General features: G+C 44.4%; 1 protein-coding gene across 1 annotated transcript in view; it reads left to right on the top strand.

Annotated features, from left to right (window-relative positions):
- The window catches only part of LOC115291265 (raftlin-like), an 83,287-nt gene that overhangs the window by 8,239 nt on the left and 50,776 nt on the right, over positions 1–24,272 (top strand). The window contains exon 2 of the mRNA XM_029938768.1: positions 7,907–8,072. Coding sequence (XP_029794628.1) covers positions 7,928–8,072 — 145 coding nt within the window. The 5' untranslated portion in view covers positions 7,907–7,927. The remainder of the gene's footprint in view (positions 1–7,906; positions 8,073–24,272) is intronic.

Here is a 24,272-nt window from a genome sequence, read left to right as displayed (position 1 = left end):
TGATTCTCACCTCTGGCTACTAGTTAGACTCACTTTGAGTTTTCAGCCAGGAAACCCATTGTCCAGGGCTTCTCAAACTTTACTGCGGCTCTGAAGGTAATGAATCACTTGTCATCGAAATATAGATTCTGATTCAGCAGGCCTGGGGGGGGGGAGGGGGGCTGGGAATCTGGATTTCTCTGAGGTTCCACCTGGAGGGGCAAGTTCTTTGGAAAGGGAGCTGTGCTGAGTAAAGGGTGTTTGGGATGGGGACTGCAGGAGGGCAGAAAGGTGGTCTGGATCAGACCCCGACTGAGATGTGGGGGGTGGAGGATGGTAAGCAGGTGATTTCCTTTGACAATGGAAATACCCCGGTACTCCTTATCTTTTGGTATACAACACATTACTCCCAAACTCGGCAGCCAAAATCGTCAGTAAACGTTTATTATCTCACAGGGTGTCTGTGGATTAGAAATCCAGAAGCAGCTGAGCCAGGTGGTTCTGACTTGGGGTGTCTCTTGGGGTTGTGGGCAAGATGTGGGCTGGGCTGGACGCTATTCTGGGACTGAAGGACCTGCTTCCGCACGGGGTTGAGTTAGCGCTGGCTCTTGGGTGGAGGTCCAGTTCCCTGTCCTGGGACTTCTCGGTAGGGTTATTAGAGTGTCCTCAGATCGTGGCAGCTGGGTGTCCCCAGAGTGAGGGATACAAGAGAGGGTGAGGTAGAACCCACAAGCCTGTTGTAACCCAGCCTTGGAAACCACACTCATTTCTGCCGTGCCCTCCTGGCTACCCGGGTCAGCCCCAGCCACCATGGGTGTGGGGGGGATTATTCAGGGTCATCTTGGAGGCTGGCTAGCATGCCTCTTATGGTTTTCAATGAGGAAAATAATGTATCTGCAGCCCAGAAAACTTGAAAAATACAGAAAACCATAAAGAGAATGTCACTCATCATTTCATGACCTAGAAGAAATTTCTGGGAACATTGTGATCTATGTCCTGCCAATTAAAAAAAAAGAAGGTGGAGATATATATACACAGAGCTATATATCACTATATATTATAATTTGTATAACATATGTCTATACACACCTACACAACAGTACCATGCAGATAATACTGTTTCATATAGATTAGTTTTTATATTTGGCATCGAATCAGGAACACTTTGAACAGGTACATATTTTTTTAATTTAAAAATTTTAAAATATTTATTTATTTTTGAGAGAGAGAGAGAGAGAGAAAGAAACAGAGTGTGAGCAGGGGAGGGCAGAGAGAGGAGACACAGAATAGAAGCAGGCTCCAGGGTCTGCGCTGTTGGCACAGAGCCCGATGCGGGGCTCGAACCTGCAAACTGCAAGATCATGACCTGAGCCAAAGTCGATGTTCAGCTGACTGAGCCACCCGGGTGCCCCCAGATTATTTTACTGAAGTACAGCTGGCATACAGTGTTGTATTTGTTTCTGGTGTCCAACACACTGGTTCTATAACTCTAGACATTACTCAGTGCGCATCAGAACACGTGTAGGTCCCCTGTGGTGTTTTCACAGTGTCACTGACTATATTCTGTACTGTCCTTTTCATCCTGCCTTTTTTGTTTTATAACCGGCAGTTCATTCCTCTTCACCTCCTTCCCCCATTTCTTCCCGTCCCTCAATGGATAAACTGTAGTTGTCCTTGGGTTTCTGTCTAAGACTATGTTTGTAAGATATCAAGATTTGACACCCTCTGAATTTTCAAGTTTTCATTTACATTTCTGGGTTGAGAGAGATGTTCCTGTCATGTAAAAATGTCTTAAGTGGATGGTCAGTTCTTACTTTGGGTGACTGAGTGATTTAATAAACATGCTTGAGGCTCCAGACGCGGGATCTGAGTGTGGAAGTAAAAAACGAGTTTTCCGACTGACCCAGCGTCATCTCACGAACCGCCCCATCGCTGGTTGCTTGTCTTGAGCTGTTGGCAATTGTTAACATTAGCTTTACAGTCCTGCCACAGATTAGTGACAAGTGTGGTAAATAAGGGCTTACTCTTAATGAAACTAATTTGTATTTGAAAATATAACTACATTTATTGCCCCCATTATTTAAATACATGCACGCCAGTTGATAGTAAATATGAACCTTTAAACTGAGGTTTTAGAAACCCCTGCTAAAAAGTAATCTTTTAAGATGGTGATTCTTCTTTTTTTTATTTTTCATTTTTTAAGAGTTTATTTTTGAGAGAGAGAGAGTGAGCACTTGAGTTGGGGAGGGGCGGGGAGAGAGAGAGGGAGACACAGAATGTGAAGCAGGCTCCAGGCTCTGAGCTGTCAACACAGAGCCCCACGCAGGGCCCGAACTTGGGAACACTGAGATCATGACCTAGGCTGAAGTTGGATGCTTAACCAACTGACCCAACCAGGCGCCCCAAGGTGGAGATTCTTCTTGAAGTGGCTTTCCAGTTGTCTTTTGAGCATGTTGGGAAGCCTTTTCTTTTTTTATTTTTTTTTGTTGTTTGTTTTTTGTTTTGTTTTATTTTTTATTTTTTAAATAGTTTATTGTCAAATTGGTTTCCATACAACACCCAGTGCTCTTCCCCACAAGTGCCCTCCTCCATCACCACCACCTCTTTCCCCTTCTCCCCCTTTCCCTTCAACCCTCAGTTCATTTTCAATATTCAATAGTTTCTCAAGTTTTACGTCCCTCTCTCTCCCCAACTTTCTTTCCCTCTTCCCCTCCCCCTGGTCCTCCATTAGATTTCTCCTGTTCTCCTGTTAGACCTATGAGTGCAAACATATGGTATCTGTCCTTCTCTGCCTGACTTACTTCACTTAGCATGACACCCTCAAGGTCCATCCACTTTGCTACAAAGGGCCATATGTCATTCTTTTTCATTGCCGTGTAGTACTCCATCGTGAATATATACCACATCTTCTTGATTCACTCATCAGGTGATGGACAGTTAGGCTCTTTCCATGTTCTGGCTATTGTTGACATTGCTGCTATGAACATTGGAGTGCATGTGGGGAAGCCTTTTAAAAACAATTAGAAATACTTAAAAATTTTAAGATTTCAACATTCAAAATGACACAGGACATCATGCCCCACTGCCGATCAGCTTTTTCTGGAACCAAGTCTGTGGCGATGTGCTCTCTGTTTTATATCACAGAGATTTTCTGGGAGTGTCTCGCACTCTGCCCACACTTCCAGAACAGCAGCACCATGTGCTCTGTTCATTGTCTTTCTCCTCATTTCACCTCTGATCTCCTTGAGAGCAGGGCCTGGTCTTCCCATTTTCATCTTTCCTAATCGTGGGCAGACCTTAATAAATGTGTGATGAATGAATGCACGCACGTACGCATGAGTTTGGAAAAGTCCCCTCCTGCATGGAGCTGACATTTTCTGCATGAAGTTGTCCACGGTGTATCAAAGACACACCTCATGCTAGGTTTGATTTGGAAAGAATTGGTTTTCCAGAGTCTCACCATTTGAGGGATCTCTGCTTTCTGGTCATTGGCAATGTCTAATGTCCTCTCCTGAACCTAGAGTCTCAGCCTCCTGGTGATTACCTTCTGTTCCTCCATAATCAGCATCTAGTCCCTAATTACTTTCAGTCAGTTTCTGCTGGAGAACTATATGTGTATTTTGGCTTTTTTCCCACTGTCGCACCACAGGAATAGGGAAAACCTTCCTCTCTTTGCTCTACCTTTGAAGAGCTTTTGGAAGGTTTTTCTTGGTACTTTCTTTGATGCTTGAGAGGCCCATACACATGGGTGCAGGGATGTCTTCTGGGAAGACCAATGTAGAAGCAAAAGAAAAAAAAATCTCCCGTATGACTGTCACATGATCAAAGCTGATCAGTGATCCACTCACACATATAATGAGTAACTTGATTCTCGTCAGGTGTCAGTGTGAGGTGACTGTCAGAACAGGGAAGGGCAGAGCTGTGGGGGCTGGATGGACCACAGATAAAGTACCAGGGGAATCTCATCACACAGAAGTGATATTTAGCGTGTGTCCTTTACAGAAATAGTCAACAACGAAAGGGGAAATAGCCAGGAATAGCACCGCTCACGATTCCACCCAGCGAGCTGATGCTGCAGAGTGAGCCAGGGTACAGAGGCTAATCTGTCAGTCTCTCAGAGGGTCTCACCTTCTACCATGCCTCTCCTGGGGTCAGCATCTGGCTGCCCTGAGTGTGGAAAGAGAAGCCTCATTCATTAACAGGACCCCTGCACTTACCACACAGCTCAGCAATCTTCCTCTTAGGTATTGCCCTGGAGAAATGAAACCTTAGGTCCTCATCAAAACCTCTGTGTGAATGTTTATAGCCATTTTATTCAAAATAACCTGGAAACAACCAAAATGCCCTCCCAAGGGTGAATGGGTAAAACAGGACCTCTACATACAAGGCAGTCTCTTGGTATTCTACTGAGGAGGCACAGGCCATGGTATTTTTGAACAAACTTGGTGAATGAGTTCTATATTGCACAATGAATCACACCACAACGTAGAGGCTGGAAACGGAAACAATGGTGTGTTTTGCTCAGGGATCTGCAGTTTTGGCAGGGTTTGGTAGAAACAGCTTGTCTCTGCCTCATATGGTGTCAGTGTCTTGACTGAGACAGAGGCTCAACTTCCAAGATGGCTCACCAGCAAGATGGCTGGCAAGTTGGTGCTGGCTGTCGGTTCCTCTCCACATGGGCCTCCCTTTGGGGCTGCTTGGGCTCCCTCATGGCATGCTGGCTGGGATCCAAGAGTCGGCATCCTAAGAATCAAGAGATACCTGCTTCTAGTTTCTAAAGGTCCAGGTCCAGAAGCGGGCGTGGTGCCATTCTGCCATAGTGTATTCATCATATTGTATGGAGCCCAGATTTAGGGGAGGTGACGTGAACCCCACCTTTCAACGGCGGGAGTGTCAAAGGATTTGGGGACCATATTTCGAAGCCATTACACTTATCATTTACCTTCTGCCCTATTACCCGAGGCAGATGTGCTTTCACTGAGACGTTCCCTGAAAGTCCGAGAGGATGTGCCGCCACACCAGGCACCAAATGCCTGCATCTGGCAAAGCTGTTCTCTCCACTCTTCCCTCTGCTTCCCACCTCTCCTGCCCCCAAGGCCCAGACTCATCCCTGCCCCAGGCTCCTTGTGGGATTCTAGTATGAGCTTTGAAATCTCACATAGTAAACTGTATGGTTAGGTACTGTTCTATTTTATTTTTCCTCCATTGTGTAAGCTAGATTTTTCTGGTTTGAGCATAGTAGGGACTGTAATAGATAGTTTTATTTATTTTAGAGAGAGAGAGACTACACAAGCAGGGGAGAGGGAGAGGGAGAGAGAGAGAGAGAGAGAGAGAGAGAGAGAGAGGGAGAGAGAGAGAGAGAAAATGAATGAATGAATGAATTAATTTGAATCAGGCTCCACACTCAGAGCCTGATGCCGGACTTGTTCTCAGGACCCTGGGATCATCACTTGAGCTGAAACCAAGAGTTGGATGCTCAACTGACCGACCCATCCAGGTGCCACACTGTAATAGAGTTTTAGAACGATGTGAAAATCTTCACCATTTTGACAAGGGTAGGGATTGGTGGAAGAACACAGGAACTAAAAGGAATACAGGTGTGCCAGGAGTGAATAAGGCAGGGTCCTCAACACAAAGGAGTAAGAAAAACAGATTCACACTAAGGCTTTATTTGCTCACAACTGCTTCATATGTCTACCTTCCCAAAGAGAGTTGTGCCATAAAGGCCGTTGCTTAACTGGGGTTTTACATATTTCAATGAAATGAATCTCTAAAGTTTGAGACCTTGAGGATTCACCGATATTATAGTTTTGCTGCTGGCTGGTACTGTTTATCTCTTCTGTATCAGACCACCTAGATGACTTACCCATGGCCTTGTCATGTCCTGTGAGATACACACAGTGCCCTTTGGGGTGAATTTGGGCAGAGACCTCAAGTTTGAGACAATCTGATTGAAACCTTAAACTCAAAATTGTAAATTGGGAGAATTTTTCTGATGCTTCTTGGCATGCCATCACCTACCTCCTTCTACCTCCTTAACTTTTCCCCAGTCTTTTTACTCATCCTGGTAATTCTCTCTTTTTTCTCTATTCTCAGGAAACCTGTCCTTTTTAGAAGATGTTAACTCATACTAAAGTGTTATAGACCACCACAAGCTTAATTTATTACTCTTCCCCTGGAGGTATTTGTGGTTTCCAAGGAGATCCTGAGGGAGAGTGATTCTAATTTCAAAGGAATGAATCTCTAATGCTAGAATTTACCTTATTAGGATAACAAGAATGGGAGGATTTTTGAGGAAGAGGTTTTTTTTTTGTTTTTGTTTTTGTTTTTGTTTTTGAGGGCTCCAAACACATCTTCTTTCCTAGGGAGGTAGGTGTGTAAGTGACTGACTTAGTGAGTCTCTGGGTGACTTCAGGTCTGTTCTGGTGGTACCACTGCTCATCTTGCCAGGTTACCTGTTCCCCAGTGCACAGGAGCCTTCCCATCCACATCTCTTCTGCTTTGCCTCAGCAGATGCCCCTTGGCTTGCTTTTTAGCCGTTAAATATGCAGCCTCTGTACATATCAACTATTATATCTGCAGAACTACGGAGTATTTTACGAGTAATCAGTTCATGCAGCTTGCACATAAATCATGTCTGCTCCAGCCCTTTGGACACTAATGTTCTCTTATTAAGGCGTAAGTAAGCCTTCCTGTTCTCATCCATCCTTCCAGACTCTTTTTAATTACTGAAAAGTATGGCCTGGTTGTCACGACACCACCCTCTCCCGCTCTTCCCCTCCCTCCCCCACTTACTGCTTTTTTGAGGTTCACTTTGTTTTTCTGGAGCTTGCCAATTTGCCTTAGGAAGCTGGGTACCTTGTGAATGGATCGAGCCAAAGGAAATCCTTATCTCTGAAAGGAAGCAGTCACCACATTTCTGTTTGTGGTATTCACAGCCAGTTAATATTTTTGTGAAATATGTTTTGATGGCGGCTCTGCTACCCCAGAGAAGGGCGAAGAATCATTGGTCGTGCTCAGTGCACCAAAGGAAAACATCTTCCGCCGAAGCCTGGAGAGTGAATAAAAAGTCATTTCGTGAATGTCATTCTGCCTAAATAAACAGAGAACTTCATTGTTTTTAATCCCTCACGAGGCTGGGAGCCCACCCTACTATGCACACGATTCTAACATTTCTCCATTTTCCCTTCAAATGGCAGCCACAGATCCTCACTCTAATGCACGTGGTTTCTGCTTCCAATTTCTCCTGGCCTGCTATTAGTGTTCAGCCAGTCTTCATTTTGGTCTAAAATGACTCTCCAAGAGCGTGAAGCCTGCTATTATTTCATGTGGTTTGGTCTAAAAAAGAATGAAAGGGGCACTTTTAGATGAAGCCCATAAAAATACCACCGTCTACTTCTACAGATGCTTTATGAGTATAAATTCCTGTCTGAATAATGACTGGTGAGGGCAGGAAGGACTTCGGAGTTTAGAGACTGTCCCAACAACTTATTGTTCTCTCTTAGCAGCCACAGCGAAAGTGACACGGCTCTCGTTTTTGTCTTCTTTTCAGATGGGCTGACACCATAATGTGCCACGCTGCTTTTAAGATCTCATTTTTTAATCCTGTGTGCAGATTATAGTGGCACTGAGGCACTATGAGGTATTATTTTCCTCAGATGTGGGGAAAAAAGAAGACAAATGGGCTTTCGGTGTCATCACAAATGCGCGGGACCGCTGGTAATGGTGTCCTCAGAGAAGGAGAAGCCAGCCTGGGGGCTGAGCAAGTTCCTCAGGTGTTCCGGCCATCCACCGAACTGTGCTCTAGGCGTCATAAAGGCTGAGGTCCTTTATGTAGTCTTCAGGGAAATACGGGGTCTTGTACGCTACGGTGTTTAAAAACAAAATCTCAGAAAAAAAAATCACCCCCCTCTTGCCTTCCTTTTAGCTTCTGCTGGCAGCTGCTGAAATGGGTTGCGGACTGAACAAGTTAGAGAAACGTGATGACAAACGGCCTGGAAATATCTACTCAACTTTAAAGAGGCCTCAGGTGGAAACCAAGATAGATGTGTCCTACGAATACCGCTTCCTGGAGTTCACTACCCTGAGCGCGGGTGAGTACCAGCGCCTTGCCCGCCTGGAGGTGAAGGCGGGTGAGCTCTGCCCAGCTCCGCACCTGGGGTGTGTGTCCCCGCCCCCCAGGGCAGGGCTGGCGGGACCGCCAGGGAGGTAGGTGGGGCAAGGGGCTGTGGGGAACTGGTAAAGGTGGGCCTTTGAAAACCTACTGCCTTTAGAAATCCAGATTTTTATGTGCAACTTTTCACTTTGGAAAAGATAGCAACTCATTTAAACTGTAACACGTTAAAACCATGTGGACGAGTCAAATAGTACATACACGGTGATGGGCTGCGTTTGGCCCACCAGCCAGCTCGTTTGCACACTGTTTCATAGGGAGCGATGCAGAAAAGGGGAATTTAGCCTTAACCTCCTATTCGGTCTGCCCCTGTTGTCCCTCCAATATACCTGCTGGCTGGCTGGCTGGCATCTTTCAAGAGTGCTCATCCATCGGGGCTTGGATTTGCCTCATCTGAGCCAGAGGGTGTCCAGGTCACCTCACTGACAGTGTCCCAGTGGCTCTGGGGTGACTGGGCAGAGGTAGCATTTTCACCCGGAGGAATTGCTGAGCACTGGCTGTGTGCGCAGTGTTGGGCCGGAGCTGTGGGGCAGTCCCGCGGCGTGTCCTGATCGCCTGTAGCTTCCTACCTGGTGGGAGAGGAGGCTCGTACACATGAAAACAAAAACAAAATGCTCAACAGGCTATGACTGTAAGCAGGAAAATATGTAAGATATGTTATCAGAAGAGGAGAGATCATTCTTCTGGTGTGGAGGGCGGTCCCCAGAAGTTGTGAGCAAACCCGGGCACTCCCTAACTAAGGCATCTTGCCACTTTCTCCTGGGCTGCGGGCTAAATTTTAAGCTTCTACTAACGGAAAAGAGAATTTTTGGGAGAGCCCTCATATTTGGGGCCTGAGTCTGGCCCAGCTGTGGAGGGGCCGGTCTAATCACTAGGCCTGCAGGGGGCCCCTCTGTCTAATGGGCACGTGAATACCCACCCCACAGGGCAACTGTGAAGACTGGAAGAGGAAGGACGTGAGAAGCTCTTAGCACAATGCTGGGCACATAGTAGGGCGGCTAGTGTTACTGCCGCTTCTGTTCCCGCTGAGAACACCTCTGTGCCAAGGCTCCCACGGCTTCTTGAGCCCTGAGAGAGATGGGCGGGTGGGCCTCTCCGCAGGGGTGGGTGTTCTGTGGGTTCCTGTACGTCCCCCAAACTGAGCCCAGCACCTTCCTCCCCAGATTGGCTTCCTGCTGATGCCCTTGGTGAATAGTGTCACCGCCATCCTCTTGAACAGTCATACTTGACATCTTAGTCATCCGTGAGCCTGCCGTCCCCTTGCCCACCGTTTCCATTGCGTCACCCACGCCGATTAAAGCTGTTTTCTGAAAATGCTTGAAACATAGCTAACGCAACACAAGCAAATCAGAACACAAAAGTGTTTGGAGCGTTTGATCATCCATTATTTGTTGAGTGAGTATTGGAGTGCCTACAATGGTTTAGGCATCGTAGAATGATTAAGGAGAAAACCAAAGTGCGTACAGGAAAAGAGATTGCAAGGAAATAGACCAGCATGTTAAATATTGATTTTTAGGAAGCTGAGAATATGGGGTAATTCTTTTTCTCTTTTATATATATATATTTTTTGCATCACGGTTGTATTTCTTTATTATTAAGAGGAGTAATTTTGGCTCACGGGAACGTCCACAAACTGTGTCCTCCTCCGCATACCCACTGCTCCGTTACTTGTCATCTGCGTTATCCTCCTAACCTCTGAAGAGTTTCTCTGCTGCCTTGTGCTCTGGTCAGAGCGCCCACACTGCTTTGCTGCATTGTGCTTTCTGTGATTGAATGACCTTTTGTTTTCTGATTATGAAATGAACTTACCTCCATTAGTAAAAAGTTAGGAAAACACTAGACAAATCCTGACTGATCTCCCTGCGTCTACCCATGTCCTCTACAGATCATGCCACTCTTCTGCTCAGAGCCCTGCCATGACACCCCTCACCCTGGGTGGGACCAGCTGCTTTCTACCCTCATTCACTAGATGTTTGTCCTGCATGTTCTGACATTTTGGTCTTGCTCTTTCTTAAACCCTCCAGGACTCTTCAGGGCCTTTGCACTACCTGTTTCCTCTGCCTAGAAGTCCTCCCAGATATACCCTTGGCTCAAACCCTTAACCTCCATCTCTGTAAAGCCGTCCCTGATTACCTATTTAATATGTCTCCCAGTCCCCCGACTCCTCATCCCTTTACCCTTTGATTTTCTCCATAACACTTTTTATCATCTAACGTGCTACATATCAGGGTGCCTGGGTGGCTCAGTTAAGTGTCCAACTTCGGTTCAGGTCATGATCTCACAGTTGATGAGTTGGAGCCCAGGCCGCATGTCGGGCTCTGGGCTGACAGCATAAATATTAAAAAAATTTTTAATTGCTATGTATTTTGCTTATTGTCATTTGTTTCCTTGTTTGTGGTCTGCTTTCTTTTACTAGAAGATAGAATTCCTCTAACGAGTTCAGGAATTTGTCTCTTTTAATCTCTGTTGTATCCTCAATACTTAGAACAGTGCCTGGCATATAGTAGATAATCAATAAATATTTGTTGAATGAATACTTAATGTATATTTTTATGTCCTGCTTTTTTTTTTCAGCTTATCATTGTATAGCAAGGCAGTACCCTGTCATTGCATATGTTCCCAGAATATGATTTAATGGCTGTATATGATTTAATCATTCAGCATGCCATAATTTATTTAACGGTCTTCTTTTATTAGACATTTAAGTTATTTCGGGCTTTGGGCTATTATAAATAATGCTGGCATAAGCAGTGCTGTACATAAATCTTTGTGTGCATTTTTGATTATTCCTCAGGAATTACTGAGTTGAAAGATATGAATGTCAGGACTCCTGATAAATTGCTAGATTGCCCTCTAGATAGGGCCTATTTGTGTAAAACACAAATCTGATCGTGCGGAACCCTTTGGTGAGTTCCCTTGGAAGAATGCAGTGGCGATTCCTCCTGGTGCCCAGGACCTTCCTCAGCTCATCCTTGTCCTTTGTGGAGCCAACCCCACTTGGAGGACACGGGGCCTGGCGCCGCCCCGTCCCATCCCAGCTTCCGCTCCTCCAGCGCCACAGAGCCTGCCCCGCCCCTCAGCTCTCGCCAGAGTCTCACCCACCTGAAACTCTTCCTCCCCCACCGACGTCCATCCGTCACAATTACTCTTCTCTGCACGCCTGCCTTTTGTCAGTACCATCCTTATGACACTTTTATAACATCATATATTAAGCGTATTTGCGTTTTCTCAAGGGCAGAGATCAAGCCTTGCTTATCTTTTCTGTCTGTCCATCTTTCTTGTTCACACTATTTAGCTGAGAATAGGGTGTCCGACATAACTGGGTTCTAGTAAACCAAAGTACATGTTGCACATGCTGACTCGTTTCCCTGGCAGGCCCTCGAGTTCTTTTCTAGAAGTTCTAAGGGGATCATCTGTGACTGCTCCAGAATGGAGCTAGCATTTGTTGAGAACCTACTGTGTGCCAAGTCCTGTGATGGGACATCTTCCCAACTTTTTCAACTTTATTGAGATATAATTTAAGCACATCACACTGCACATATTTAAAGTGTTCAGACCCATGAAACCATTCCTTCATCAAGAGGCAGAACATTTCCACCTCCTGCAAAGTTTCTTCCTGCTCCTTTGTAACCCCCCTCTTTTTTTTCCAGTCCTCTGTCCCCACACAACCAATGATATGCTTTCTGTCACTGGTTTTATTTTCTAGGATTTTCTATAAATGGAATAATGTGGTACGTACTCTTTTTGGTCTGGCCTTTTCCATTCAGCTTCTTTATTTTGAGATTTATTTACGTTGTTTTGTATGCAGTAGTTCATTTTTAGTTTATGGCAGGATGGTATTCTATCGTGTGGATGTGTCTTGGTTTTTTCTTCCATTCACGTGTTGCTGGACATTTGGGTCACTTCTGGTCTGGGCTGTTAACCAATTAATATTCATCTTGCTGTGGCTTCTTATGTCATTTTATCCTCCCAGAAACCCGGCGAGGTGTATGGGTACATACATCCCTTTTCTGCAGATGGGAAACCAACACTCAAGAGGTTGGAGTAACTTTTCTAAAGATGCAGTGCTAGGAAGTGATTGGGGTGGAATTTGAACTTAGATCTCTTGGGCCTCAGAGCGCTTATGCCTCGTATACTGCAAGGTGTTAGACAAATAGGCGTTAACACCAAATAGAACATCCTTGTTAGAAAATTTGTGTTATTGGGTAGGGGGGCATAAGGATATTCCTCTCCCATATTGTTCTGGCCATCGAAGGTTTTTAAGTAGCACTTGATAGGCTTACTTATCATGGAGAAGATGCTCATCTGACTCTAACAAATTGCAAGTTGGAGAAAAGGTGTGGGCTCACTTCCTCCTGGTGGCTTAGGCAGAAAGGAGTCATGCACTTTCATGAAAGTCAGAATCAGAGTGAATGCTGTTTTGTTCGTCCCCTGCTCAGTGCTGTCGTGGTTGATATTGGAACATGTAGCCCCACTTGTTGGGCTGACAGAGGTGAAAAGCAGCAGGATCCTCAAAGTGAAGCACATAAGCTGCCAAAAGTCTCAATTCTGAGTGATTTGATTGAGTCTTAAATCTTCAATTAACTCTGGTCGCCAAGGGATGAACCTGCCCTTTGGTGGGTTTCATCACAGAGAGAGGCCCATAAAGTGCCACAATTTCTGCAGAATGGTGCCTCATTATCCCTTTTGTACATATGATGTGCCAGCTTCTCTGTGCCAGGCCACTCTAATACCACTTGAAAGTACCTGTGTCAGCTCCATGAGAATCAGTTGTGTTTTATACCTGTTTGGTGCTGGGGACAGTTGGCACCTGCCTAACGAGGCTAGTGCCCAGGGCGGGATTCTTGCTTAAACCATCTAGTCCTGCACCATCTTGTACAGGAGCCACCAGCCAGGTGGCTATTTAGATGTAATAATTAAAATTAAGTACAATGAAATCTTCAACTCCTCTGTCACACTAGCCATATTTCCAGTGCTCACCAGCCACATGTGGACAGTGCAAGCACAAAACACATCCGTCATCATGGTGAGTTCCATGGGGCTGCTCTAGTCTATTTTCAAGGGAGGATAAATTGGTTCCACGTCTGAAACTGTATCTCTAATTCAGATTAATGTGCCATTTTCATTATGAAAGTTTGCCCATGGGTCGGCAAGGGACCATAAGATGACAATTCATGGATTCCATAGATACTTACTGAATGTTGACCTGGGGCCAGATTTGTGTCCTGAGGACATGTGGGTGAACCAGACAGGAGGTTTTCCCAGTTGGCTAGTTAGCTCAGCTGCCATAACACAGTACCCCAGACTAGGCTACTTAAACCACAGACATTTATTTTCTCATAGTTATGGAGACTGAAAGTCTGAGATCAAAGGGCCACATGGTTGGGTCCTGCTTAGAGCCTTCTTCCTGGCTTACAGAGAGCTGCCTTCTTGCTGTATCCTCGTGTGATAGAGAGGGACAGTGAGTGAGCTCTGTTACATCTCTTTTTATAAGGACATTAATCCTATTGGATTAGATCCCCACTCATGACCTCACTTAGCCTTATTTCCTTACTCCAGATAGTCACAGTGGTTGACACACACATAGAATGTTGACTCAGAAGTCAGCATCTGACTTTTGAAGGGACACATCCTATCCATAGCATCAGTCTAGTCCACTAGTCTAGATTGGTTCAAAACCACTTAGATGGAGAACCAGGCAATTGTAGGACTTGATGCTAGCGTGATGATGATAGCAGGGACATGGTAGCCCCTAGTCTTGTGGAAAGGGTGTGTGTGTCGAGGAAGACTTGAGATCTACAGGTGGATTTGGAGTTAGCCAGACAGAAGATTGAGGGCCCCTTTCCAGACAAAGGGGACAACCTATGGGAGGGTCAGAACCTGAGGACAACATTGCATAAATGGTAAGCTGTAGGCAGTTCAGTTTGGATGGAGTATGACCTTCGAGAGAAATAAGTGGAGGTCAAATGAGTAAAGATCTTGGGTCTTGGACTGAGGAGTCTTGGCTTTCTCAAGAGCGTTGAAGGGTTTATAAGGTAGGGAAAGTGTGGATGACATGTCAAATTCACATTCTGGAAAGTCTGCTCTGGGTTTACAATGAAGGGGAATGGAAAGGGTAAAACTGGGGAAGGAGAAACCGTTTGGAAGCCATTGGAGTCATTGGGCAAGGGGTGAAAGTGGCCTCTGCTGAGGGAGTGGCATTGGGGACAAGCAGAGTGGGTGTGGTCAAGAGGGATTAGGAGGTGGTCCTGAGGACTGACTGGCACCTGGGCATGTGCCCCCCTGGGTACTCAGATTCTGCTTTAAAGCATTTTCAAATAACACATTTGTTCTTGTTTGTCATCGAAGTAGCCCTGGGAATCCACATTATCTCTCTCTCTGTCTCTCTCTCTCTCTCTCTCTTTTTTTTTTTTTTCAGTTGAGGAAATGGCTTTGACAGGTAGTAAGTAGTAGTAAGTGGGACCGGAACCCAGTGTTTTCAGTCTCTTCACACAGGATTTTTCAACTGCACATGAAAGAGAGCTCAGTGCCAACCCATCTGGCCTGCTGAATGGTGTCTGTGTATTTGTTTAAATGGCTCTATTAAAGGTGTAACTTATGAGCAATGAAACACACCCATATTAAGCGTGTGGTTTGATGAGTTTTGATAAACGTAAGCACCCATGTAACTGCCACCACACTCAACATAAAGAATTTTCCTATCACCCCAGAAAATCCTCTCATGCCTCCCCCAGCCTGTGCTCCCGATAACTGCTCATCTGCATTCTGTCACTGTAAGTGGTTTTGCTTCTTAAAGAATACTGTAGGGGTGGGATCATACAGTGTATAGTTTTTGTATCTGACTTCTTTAACTCAGCGTGATGCTTTTGTGATTCATCTGTGCCATTGTGTGTATCAAGAACTCAAACCTTTTGTTTCTGAATGATATTCTGTAGTTTGGATGTGCCACAGTTGGTTTCCTCATTCTTCTGCTGAACATTGGGGCAGTTTAGGGCCATTATCAAAAAGCTGCTATGAACATTTGCGAACAAGTGTTGGGTGGACGTACATTTTCATCTCAGTTGGGTAAATAGGGAGGAGTGGAATTGCTGGAGTAAACTGTATGTTTACCTTTATACAAACTGCCAGCTGTTTTCCAAAATAGTTGCACCATTTAACATTTCCAACAACAACGCACCTGAGTTCAGAGTTAGTAGCTTCCTTTCTTACATGCACAAACAAGAGCCACTACTTACTCAGCATCTTGTGCCATATTAGTCCATTTTAAAAGCTAACAATGATCTCAGGAGGTAGGTAGTTACCTTCATGGTAAAGATGAATAAATTGAGATCTTGACTTTCAAGGGGTTGTAAAAGCCACTTGCTCTAGGCCAGCAAGGTTTTGGATGTTTGTGGCATGTCTGCCATCTTACCAAACAGCAGAGGCATCGCTTTGGGCTCTGTTGGTTCCTGAGTCTCCCTCACACTGGCTAGGTTGAAGCGAAACTGAAGTGCTTGGATGTGAAAAAGTTGAAAACGATCTCCTGCGCCATTGCATATCTTCTTCAAGCTCATCTTCTGTTTCTCCTCTTAACGTCTTGCTAATAAAGCATGTCCCATGTGGCGAGGATGTGGAGAACTGGGCACCCTGCTACACTGTTGGTGGGAATGTAAACTGGTGCAGCCGCTCTGGAAAACAGTGTGGAGGTTCCTCAAAAAACTATCAGTAGAACTCCCTTATGACCCAGCAATAGCATTGCTGGGGATTTACCCCAGGGATACAGAAGTGCAGATACATAGGAGCACATGTACCCCAATGTTCATAGCAGCAATGTCAACAATAGCCAAATCATGGAAAGAGCCTAAATGTCCATCACCTGATGAATGGATCAAGAAGATGTGTGTGTGTGTGTGTGTGTGTGTGTGTGTGTGTGTGTGTACACATACCCAATGGAGTACTACATGGCAATGAGAAAGAATGAAATATGGCCACTTGTAGCAAAGTGGATGGACCTCAAGCAGGTCATGCTAAGTGAAATAAGTCAGGCAGAGAAGGACAGATACTATATGTTTGCATTCATAGGCCTAACAGGAGAAACCTAACAGAGGACCATAGGGAGGGGAAGGGGGAAAGAGAGTTGGGGAAAGAGGGGGACACAAATCATGAGAGACTATTGAATACTGAAAACGAACCAAGGGCTGAAGGGGGAGGGGGTGGGCGGAAGGGGGTGATGGTCATGGAGGAGGGCACTTGTGGGGAGAAGCACTGGGTGTTTATGGAAACCAATTTGACAGTAAACTATTATAAAACAAAAAGCATGTCCCATGACATGCATTACAATTTCTAAGATTAGTGCACATTGCCACATTTAAAAAATTCCCATCTTTGTGGTTTTCCTGTCCAAGAGGTCTTTAAGAACTGACCTTTGGGACTTTTTCTTCGACATTGTGCTGACTAGAATTTAGCTGCCAGCATTTTAGCCTTATACTCTGTATCTGAATTTTGGGTGGTCATGATGATAACGCAGGATGACATTCATTATTCAAAACATACAGATTGTACATTGAGTCATTTTAGGGTCCAGTTTTTATTTAACTTCCGGTCTAGGTAATCTTAGCCCTCACTGCAACTGCAGAAGGAGCTAATAATCGTTGTCTAAGTGATCCTTTTAATTTCTCTCTACAACCAAGAAAAAAACTAATCTAAAAGGATAGATCATAATTTACATTCAGGCCTAAATATTAACATATTAAAGTCTTTGGGGGCCATTGGGTGCCTAATAGCTACATACTACATACTGTTAGCCTGTCTGATTTCATGGATCATGAAGGGAGGTGATAAGCAAGGTCTAGGATGTCGATCAAAATAATATTAGCCTCCAGAGAAAGCTTTTAGAAAGTATCATTTTCTTAAAGTAGTTCTCCAGGTTGAGGGCGATTCAGAATCACTGGAAGGGCTTGTTAAAAGAAGTCCAGGCCTTGGCCCCAGAGTTTCTGACTCATTAAGTCTGGGGCAAGGCCAGTGAGCCTGCATTTGTAACAAGTTTCCAGGTGATTTTCTTTTATCTGAGTGGATATGGCAAAAGAAAAAGGTATGTTGTTTTTTTTTAAGCAGAAAATAAAGTCAATAAATCTTTACATACCTGACTATATATTGTGACCTACTCATAATTTATTTCCAAGGAGCTTGTAATATATTTGGAAGGACAGGCCATACTCCTAAGACAAAAATAATACCAGTGGACACATTGATTCTCAAACTTTGCTTAAAAAATTCCCATGCCCACCCTATATTCCAGACCACTTCAGTCAGTCTTGGGGAAGGGACCCAGACATCAGTATTTTTTCCAAGATTTTGCATTTCTGGCAAGTTTGTAGGTGATGGTTCTTGGTGTTACTGCCGCAGGGACCACATTGGAAACCACTGGGTTAGGTCATGGGCAGAGACTCCCCCCAACCCCCAGCAGCCAAACATCCTTCTCACCTGAGTTCTCCACATTTCAGTTGTAACTGAAAACCAGCTGTCCCCAGTGGACACCCAACTCCCAGGGCACCCTTAAACCTTAAATGGTTATCCATCAGAAAGGCAACATTTCTCAGACTGGCTCTCTCTTGTCTTACCTTTGTCTCCTGTCAGTCATCCTGTGAACCTGCTCCGTGTTCCTGGGAATGGAACCACACGTTCCCACTCCTCTGACGCTGCATGTACCGTTCTCCATGTTGAGCACTGCCGCCCCTCCACCATACACCATACTCCAAAGCTGGGTTCTCTCTCTCCTGCAAGGTCCAGAGAAAGCTTCCCCTCTTCCACGCTCTCTTCCCTAACAGCCCAGCCCGAGGGGTTGACCGTCCATAGAGGAGGATGTAGGAGAGAAGGATGGCTTTGAGGATGAGAAGTTGCACCGATGAGTTATGAGGGTTTGCAAGGTGGTTGCCAGCTGCAGGTGAAAGGAGGAGGAGCGAGAGGTGGGTTTAGGGAGCGGTTTCTTGCTGCCTCATGTGCTCGTAGTCTGTGGCCTGGGGTCTGCAGACAGCTCCTTCTTGGCTCAGCAGGAGATCATAGCCAGGCTCTTGGGATAGTCAGCACTGTAGCTCTGGCCACAGGTGCAGTACTCTGGCCAGGTGTATTGGGGGCCCAGTTAGATCCCCAACATCTCGATAAACCTTTATTTTCAGTTGCATGGCTCATCACGCTTAGCTCTAACCAAGCCACCTTAGAAGATGTGTAGGCTGTAGGTGGGTCCCCACCCACATGTGTCCCAGCCTCTTCCTTGGCTCTTTCCTGGAAGCCTTAATTAAGGCCCCACCACCTCTGTTCCCTGCGCCCCTTTTCTGTTCCTTGCTTTGCCCTTTCCACCTGACCAGTCCCTGTGCAAATGAGCTCAAGTTGAGAACCTAGAAGGAGTGTGAATGGATGAGCTTGAGTCTGTGATAGATCAGGGAGTTGGCCAGGAGTGACCCTTGGCTGCAGGGGCCTACAGGTGTGGGTCCCCCTTTACAGGAGAGCCTGACATGGGAAAGTATGGAAATGAGGGAGAAGAACTGGGGGTGGGGTGGGGTGGTTATTTGCATTACAGGAGGATTCTTGGTTTAGAGTGGGTTTCATCATGGGGTTCCGTTAGATGGAGCCTTGAGTGCCCTGAAGTGTTTGTTTTTGCCATCCTTAATGAGGTATTTATTACTTCTCTCTAAATATGATACCAGCAGCTTTAGAACATAACAAATTCTTTATAATATTTGCAGCTCTTCAGCAGAATTGAACAAAGTCACTAATGTTGTTGTTTTTTTTGGGGGGGGGGTGAAACAAATCAACCAACTAACCTTGAAGCAAAATGTCAGAAGCCATGAAGGAGGAGAGGAGGAGGGATAGAAGGCAAGCCCAAAGCAGCCCTGGGTGTTACAGCGTAAGGCAGGAAGTCCCTGGTTTGAGTTGGGGATAATGGCTTTTTACATTCCCTAAACTTTATGCTCATCCCTGAGGGAGGGTCCTCCTGTTGCAGCCCTTAATCTTAATGGCAGAAAGGCTGTTCTATTCCTGTATTATCTCTTGACTTGCTGAGGATCCCTGCAGATGAAGGAGATTGTGACAGAAGCAGTGGACCAGAATGATGATGTTATTATTATTACTGGTAACAATAACAACAATAATAGCAGGTAATCAACCATGGACTGTGCTCAGTGCAAATTAATTTTCACAGGATCTTGATTTTACAGATGAGTAAACACAGCTCAGAGAGGTTACCCAAGATGCCTGTGGTCACAGCAAATAGGAGATAAGGCTAGAAACAGAACTCAAACATGCCTTCTTCAGATCCTTTGCTCATAAGTAATGTTGGCTGTACCACAGGTTTCTCTGGTACAGCTTTGAGGCCTGGTAGACTGTGACCTGTCATTGAAAGACCCCACTGTGACAGCCCTCCCTTCAGTTGAGCCCTGCTCTAGGAAGCACTGTATGTTTTGGTGAATGACGTAGTGGAGATGAAAATGGCAACTGAGCATTATGCTATATGGGTTAATGTGCAGGTTCATAGGCTTGAACTCAAGTAATCCTTACAACTTCTAGGTGATTTTTCAGTCATGTGTAGCCGAAGAGGCTCACTCACAGGGTGGTTGTGCTTGAACTTCAGTCTTCTCACTCCAGGTGCCCTATGATCTTCCTGCTGCCCAGGACCTTCAGAGTCTGGGGCTTGGAAGCCATGCAAAGATCACACTGTCCATCACCTATTGGGAACCACTTTCTTCTTTGCCAAGATCACGAACGTGGTTAATAACCCACTAGAGTATAGTGTCGGCTTCCTTTTGCTGCTGGTTTTAAAATAGGGCTGTTTGACCTCTAGCTCAGACTTGGAAGGCCAAATCTGAACTTGGGTACGTGTGGATGGCTACTACTTAGTCTCAGTTTTGTCACTATGCCAAGCTTAGAGGTTATCCTGTACTGAATATAGACTCCTCCTTTGCTGAAAATAGTATGTGCAGTAGGGCAGGGAAACATTTTTCTTCCCTAGAAAATCGCTCCTTGCTGCTCTAGGTAGCATCGACTTCTGTGAAACCATCTGTTCCTTCCAGTATAATTTCCAGACTATTAGATTAAACAGTTTTTCCTGACCCACTTTCGGCTTCTGTTTCCTTTCATCGTTCATTAATAAATCGTGTAGCAGAGTTTTCATGGAGAGCGTGTGTGTATATTTATTTAATTTCAGTTTGAGCCACAGCAATTGTTGGGTGCTGTGAATTTATTTAATTTCCTACCCGTGTTTCATTTTTGTTTCAGTTTCTGTAATTGCTCCGAGTCGGTTGCTTTTTTGTTGTTGTTGTTTTTAAGACTCATGAAAGGAAGTCAGCAGCATGAGTTATGAGTTGAGGCTCTGGTTGGGAGGTGTGCTAAAAACAGACCCTGTTTTTATACTGAAGATGCAGAGTGGTAAGGAAATCGGTTCCCATAAAACATGTCTTACTGCAGATAAATATGCTTTTACAGAGATTGCAGGGATTCTTAAAGATAAATGAGATAATATGCATGACATGGCTTTAAGCTTTTCTGAGCAAAGCTACCATATACATCTTCGGTATCATTGTTGCTTTTGATAATGCAAGCAAGTCTATTAGTATTAATGTTATTGTTAAATATTCACTAATGGAGGTAATAAGATTAGATTTAAGAGGAAGGAAGGCATTCTTTGCATTCCTTTCTTAATGTAAAAATTCTTCCTGCTCTTTTCCCAGCTAGTCTGAAGCCAGACGGAGAAACAACACTCAGTGTTGTGTGAGGAAAGGCTCAGGTTTGTACGTGTGCATCTGTGTGTCTGTGTACAAGCAGTAAATTTCAGCGACTGAAGTCTGCCTTCAGTAAAACGAAATTTCTTGGTGATGACTGTTATCTGTCAAAGCAACACCAAATTATTTTTCTGCAGAATTCATAAAAGCAGCACTGTAGTAGTGGGAATAATTTTTATCTAATTTGGTTAAAATGAAACAGAAGACAAGTTAATGTTCTACATGTTCTACTAATTATTGTTACTAACGATATCGCTTCAAAGACGTTTTATAAAGCGGCTTTCTCCAACACGTTGACCAGATTTCACTGAGGCTTCAAAGGAGGCTTGTTGAATTTCATCTATGAAATATTTTTAAAGGCAGCTCTGGTGTGAAAATGTAGAGGATTCTGACTTTAAGTTGGATGTCGCTGTCATTATGTCTAGAAAGTCATTTGCTCAGTTCTGTGTTTTATACGTATCTCAAGCTGTTCTTTGTTTACAGGTCAGATTTTCCGATAAATAAAAATTACACAGGTGATGGGTACCTGCTACACTTACCAGCGCTGAGATATTTTCCCATTATGTTGCATAAACATACTTTTCAGGTACATACATAAGGTTTATTAGGAGGAAGATACATTAGTTTGATAGTCTTCTCCAGAGAGGAAGGGGATTATTTCACTTGGGTATCCCAGGTGTAAATTCAGAATTGCTTAGTAAGCATGAACACAATATGGCACAATATGGAATTACTGTTGCTTTTGATCCAAGACTGGTAATATATTCCTGAGGGAGCTGGCATACTTGGTGGGGTGGACTTTCTGTAATGGAGAAAGCAGTCTTGTCTGACAAGCTTATTCAGGAAAATTAATTCATTGGATAGTTATTGATTGCTTGCTCTTTGTCAGGGCAGAGTCCCTCAGTGTAGGAACCAAAGTCTAAAACATCTCATCCAATTCTACATTATTAATGTCCTAATCCATTGTCTGTTTCCCCAGATCTGGACACCAGTCCAGTGCAGGCACAGCCTTTATAGAGTCTGCATTTTTTCTTGGAAAAGCAGTCATCTGCTTGACTTACCATGATCTATCTTTGACTTGGTGGGTGCTGCATGGCTAGAGACTTGTCTACTGCTTGGTGGGCACAGGAAGGCCCTGGAAATCTCAGACCAGGTCTGGTCCCTGAGCCCACCAAGTGCAGCATGCAAAACCCCTGGGTTAGTGCCTCAACCAAACCAGCTTCCTGAGCGTGAGGGTCTTGCCTGGGCTGCTCTTGCCCACAGCTGATTCTCTGGGGACTTAGTAGATGCATCCAGGATGCCCTGGGCTTCAGTCTGTTATGGCTTTCTTGGTGAGCAATGGTCTGCTTGGCCAGGGTGAGATAAACTTATGAAAAGAAAATTACTGCCCGTTCTTCCCCCTGTCCCTACTCCTGGGCTGAGCTAATGCCAGGACTGGGGAAAGGGGGAAGGGCATTGAGGGGTTTGAGGATTGCCTTGTTTTATCCCCCAAATTGGCAGCCCATCTGCTCCTTTTCTTACCAGTATTTCTTGTGAATCTGGAAACTGTAAATTAATTCTTATTTCTACTTGGCAGTACTTACTGTAGACTTTATATAAATGGATTAGACCAAAATAATCTAAGGAAAAAAAACTATCTTTTTTCCTAATACACTTTACTGTCTTTGGTATAAAGTGAGAATTCAGATATGGCTTAAGGCAGGTGATGGGGCCAGTGTCCCAAAGAGGTGAAGGAACCAAGGTTTTGTTGTTCACACTGGGAGGAATATGAGTTGAGAGCCAGGTTAACTTAGGTAAAAACAAAAACAAAACAAAAAACAAAAACAAACCCCTCAAATTTTATGCTTACTAGTTGTGTGGTAGTAAGCAGCATGATACACACCATCTAAGATGGCCTCCAGTGACCCTCCTCATAGTCGAGACTGTGTGCAGTCCCCTTCCCTTGAGTGTGGAAGGACCTATTGACTTATTTCTAGTGAACATGATACCGTAAAAGTAATGGGATGTCACTTCTGAGATTTGGTTACAAAAAGAGGGTGACTCCCATCTTGGACTTTGTCTTGTTCTTTCGCACGTCCTCTGAGTGAAGCCAGCTGCTGTGTTGTTAGTTAGCCCAGTGGAGAGACCCACATGGCGAAGAACTTAGGGAGGCCACCTGCTAATAGCCAGTGAGAAACTGGGCCCTTGTCCAGCATCCCTGGAGGACTTGAGTCCTGCAGATGCACATGTGCATGAGCTTGGAAGTAGGTCTTGCCCCAGTGGAGCCTTGAGATCCCATCAGTCCTGGATGATGCTCTGAAGTCACCTCATGGTAAGCCTTGAGCCAGAGGCACCCAGGAAAACTTCATTGGATTCCTGATTCACAGAAACTGTGAGGTGATAAATGTGGTTGTTTTAAGTTGCTAAATTTGGGGGTAATTTATTACATGTTATTACATAATTAATATAGGCAGTTCATGTGAAAAGATTTCTTCTTTTACTTAAAATTGAAGTTAGTTAACATATAGTGTAATGATTTCAGGAATAGAATTTAGTGATTCATAACCTACATATAACACCCAGGGCTCATCCAACAAGTGCCCTCCTGAATGCCTCTAGCCCATTTACCCCTTCCCCTCCACCCAACACCCCACTAGTAACTTTCAGTTTGTTCTCTGTATTTAGGAATCTTTTATGGTTCATCTCCCTCTCTGTTATTATATTATTTTTGCTTCCATTATGTTCATCTGTTTTGTATCTTTAAAGAAAATTTCTTGTAATGTTTATTTTTGAGATAAAAAGAGACAGAGCACGAGTGGGGGAGGGGCAGAGAGAGAGAGAGAGAGAGAGAGAGAGAGAGAGAGAGAAAAGAGAGAAAAGAAAAGAGAGAAAGATACAGAATCTGAAGCAGTCTCCGGGCTCTGAGTTGTCAGTACAGAGACTTACATGGGGCCTAAACCAAGAACTGTGAGATCATGACCAGAGCCAAAGTCGGACACTTAACCACTGAGCCACCTAGGCACCCCAATCTGTTTTATATCTTAAATTCCACTTAGGACTGAAATCATGATATTTGTTTTTCTCTATTATTTTGCTTAACATAACACCCTCTAGTTCAATCCACGTTGTTGCAAATGGCAAGGTTTCATTCTTTTTCATCACAGAGTAATATTCCATTATATATATATATATATATATATATATATATATATATATATATATCCCATCTTCTTTATCCATTTATAAGTCGATAGGCATTTGGGCTCTTCCTGTACTTTGGCTACTGTTGATAGGAGAGCACAGACTTCAAAACCTGGTTCTGCCACTTACTAGCTCTATGACTTTGGGAAAGTTACTTAACCTCTCTGTGCCTCAGTTTCCTCATCTAT

Source organism: Suricata suricatta, chromosome 5 (assembly GCF_006229205.1).
Source record: "Suricata suricatta isolate VVHF042 chromosome 5, meerkat_22Aug2017_6uvM2_HiC, whole genome shotgun sequence".
In the NCBI taxonomy this organism is placed as follows: Eukaryota; Metazoa; Chordata; class Mammalia; order Carnivora; family Herpestidae; genus Suricata; species Suricata suricatta.
This window is presented reverse-complemented; position numbering and strand designations above follow the sequence as displayed.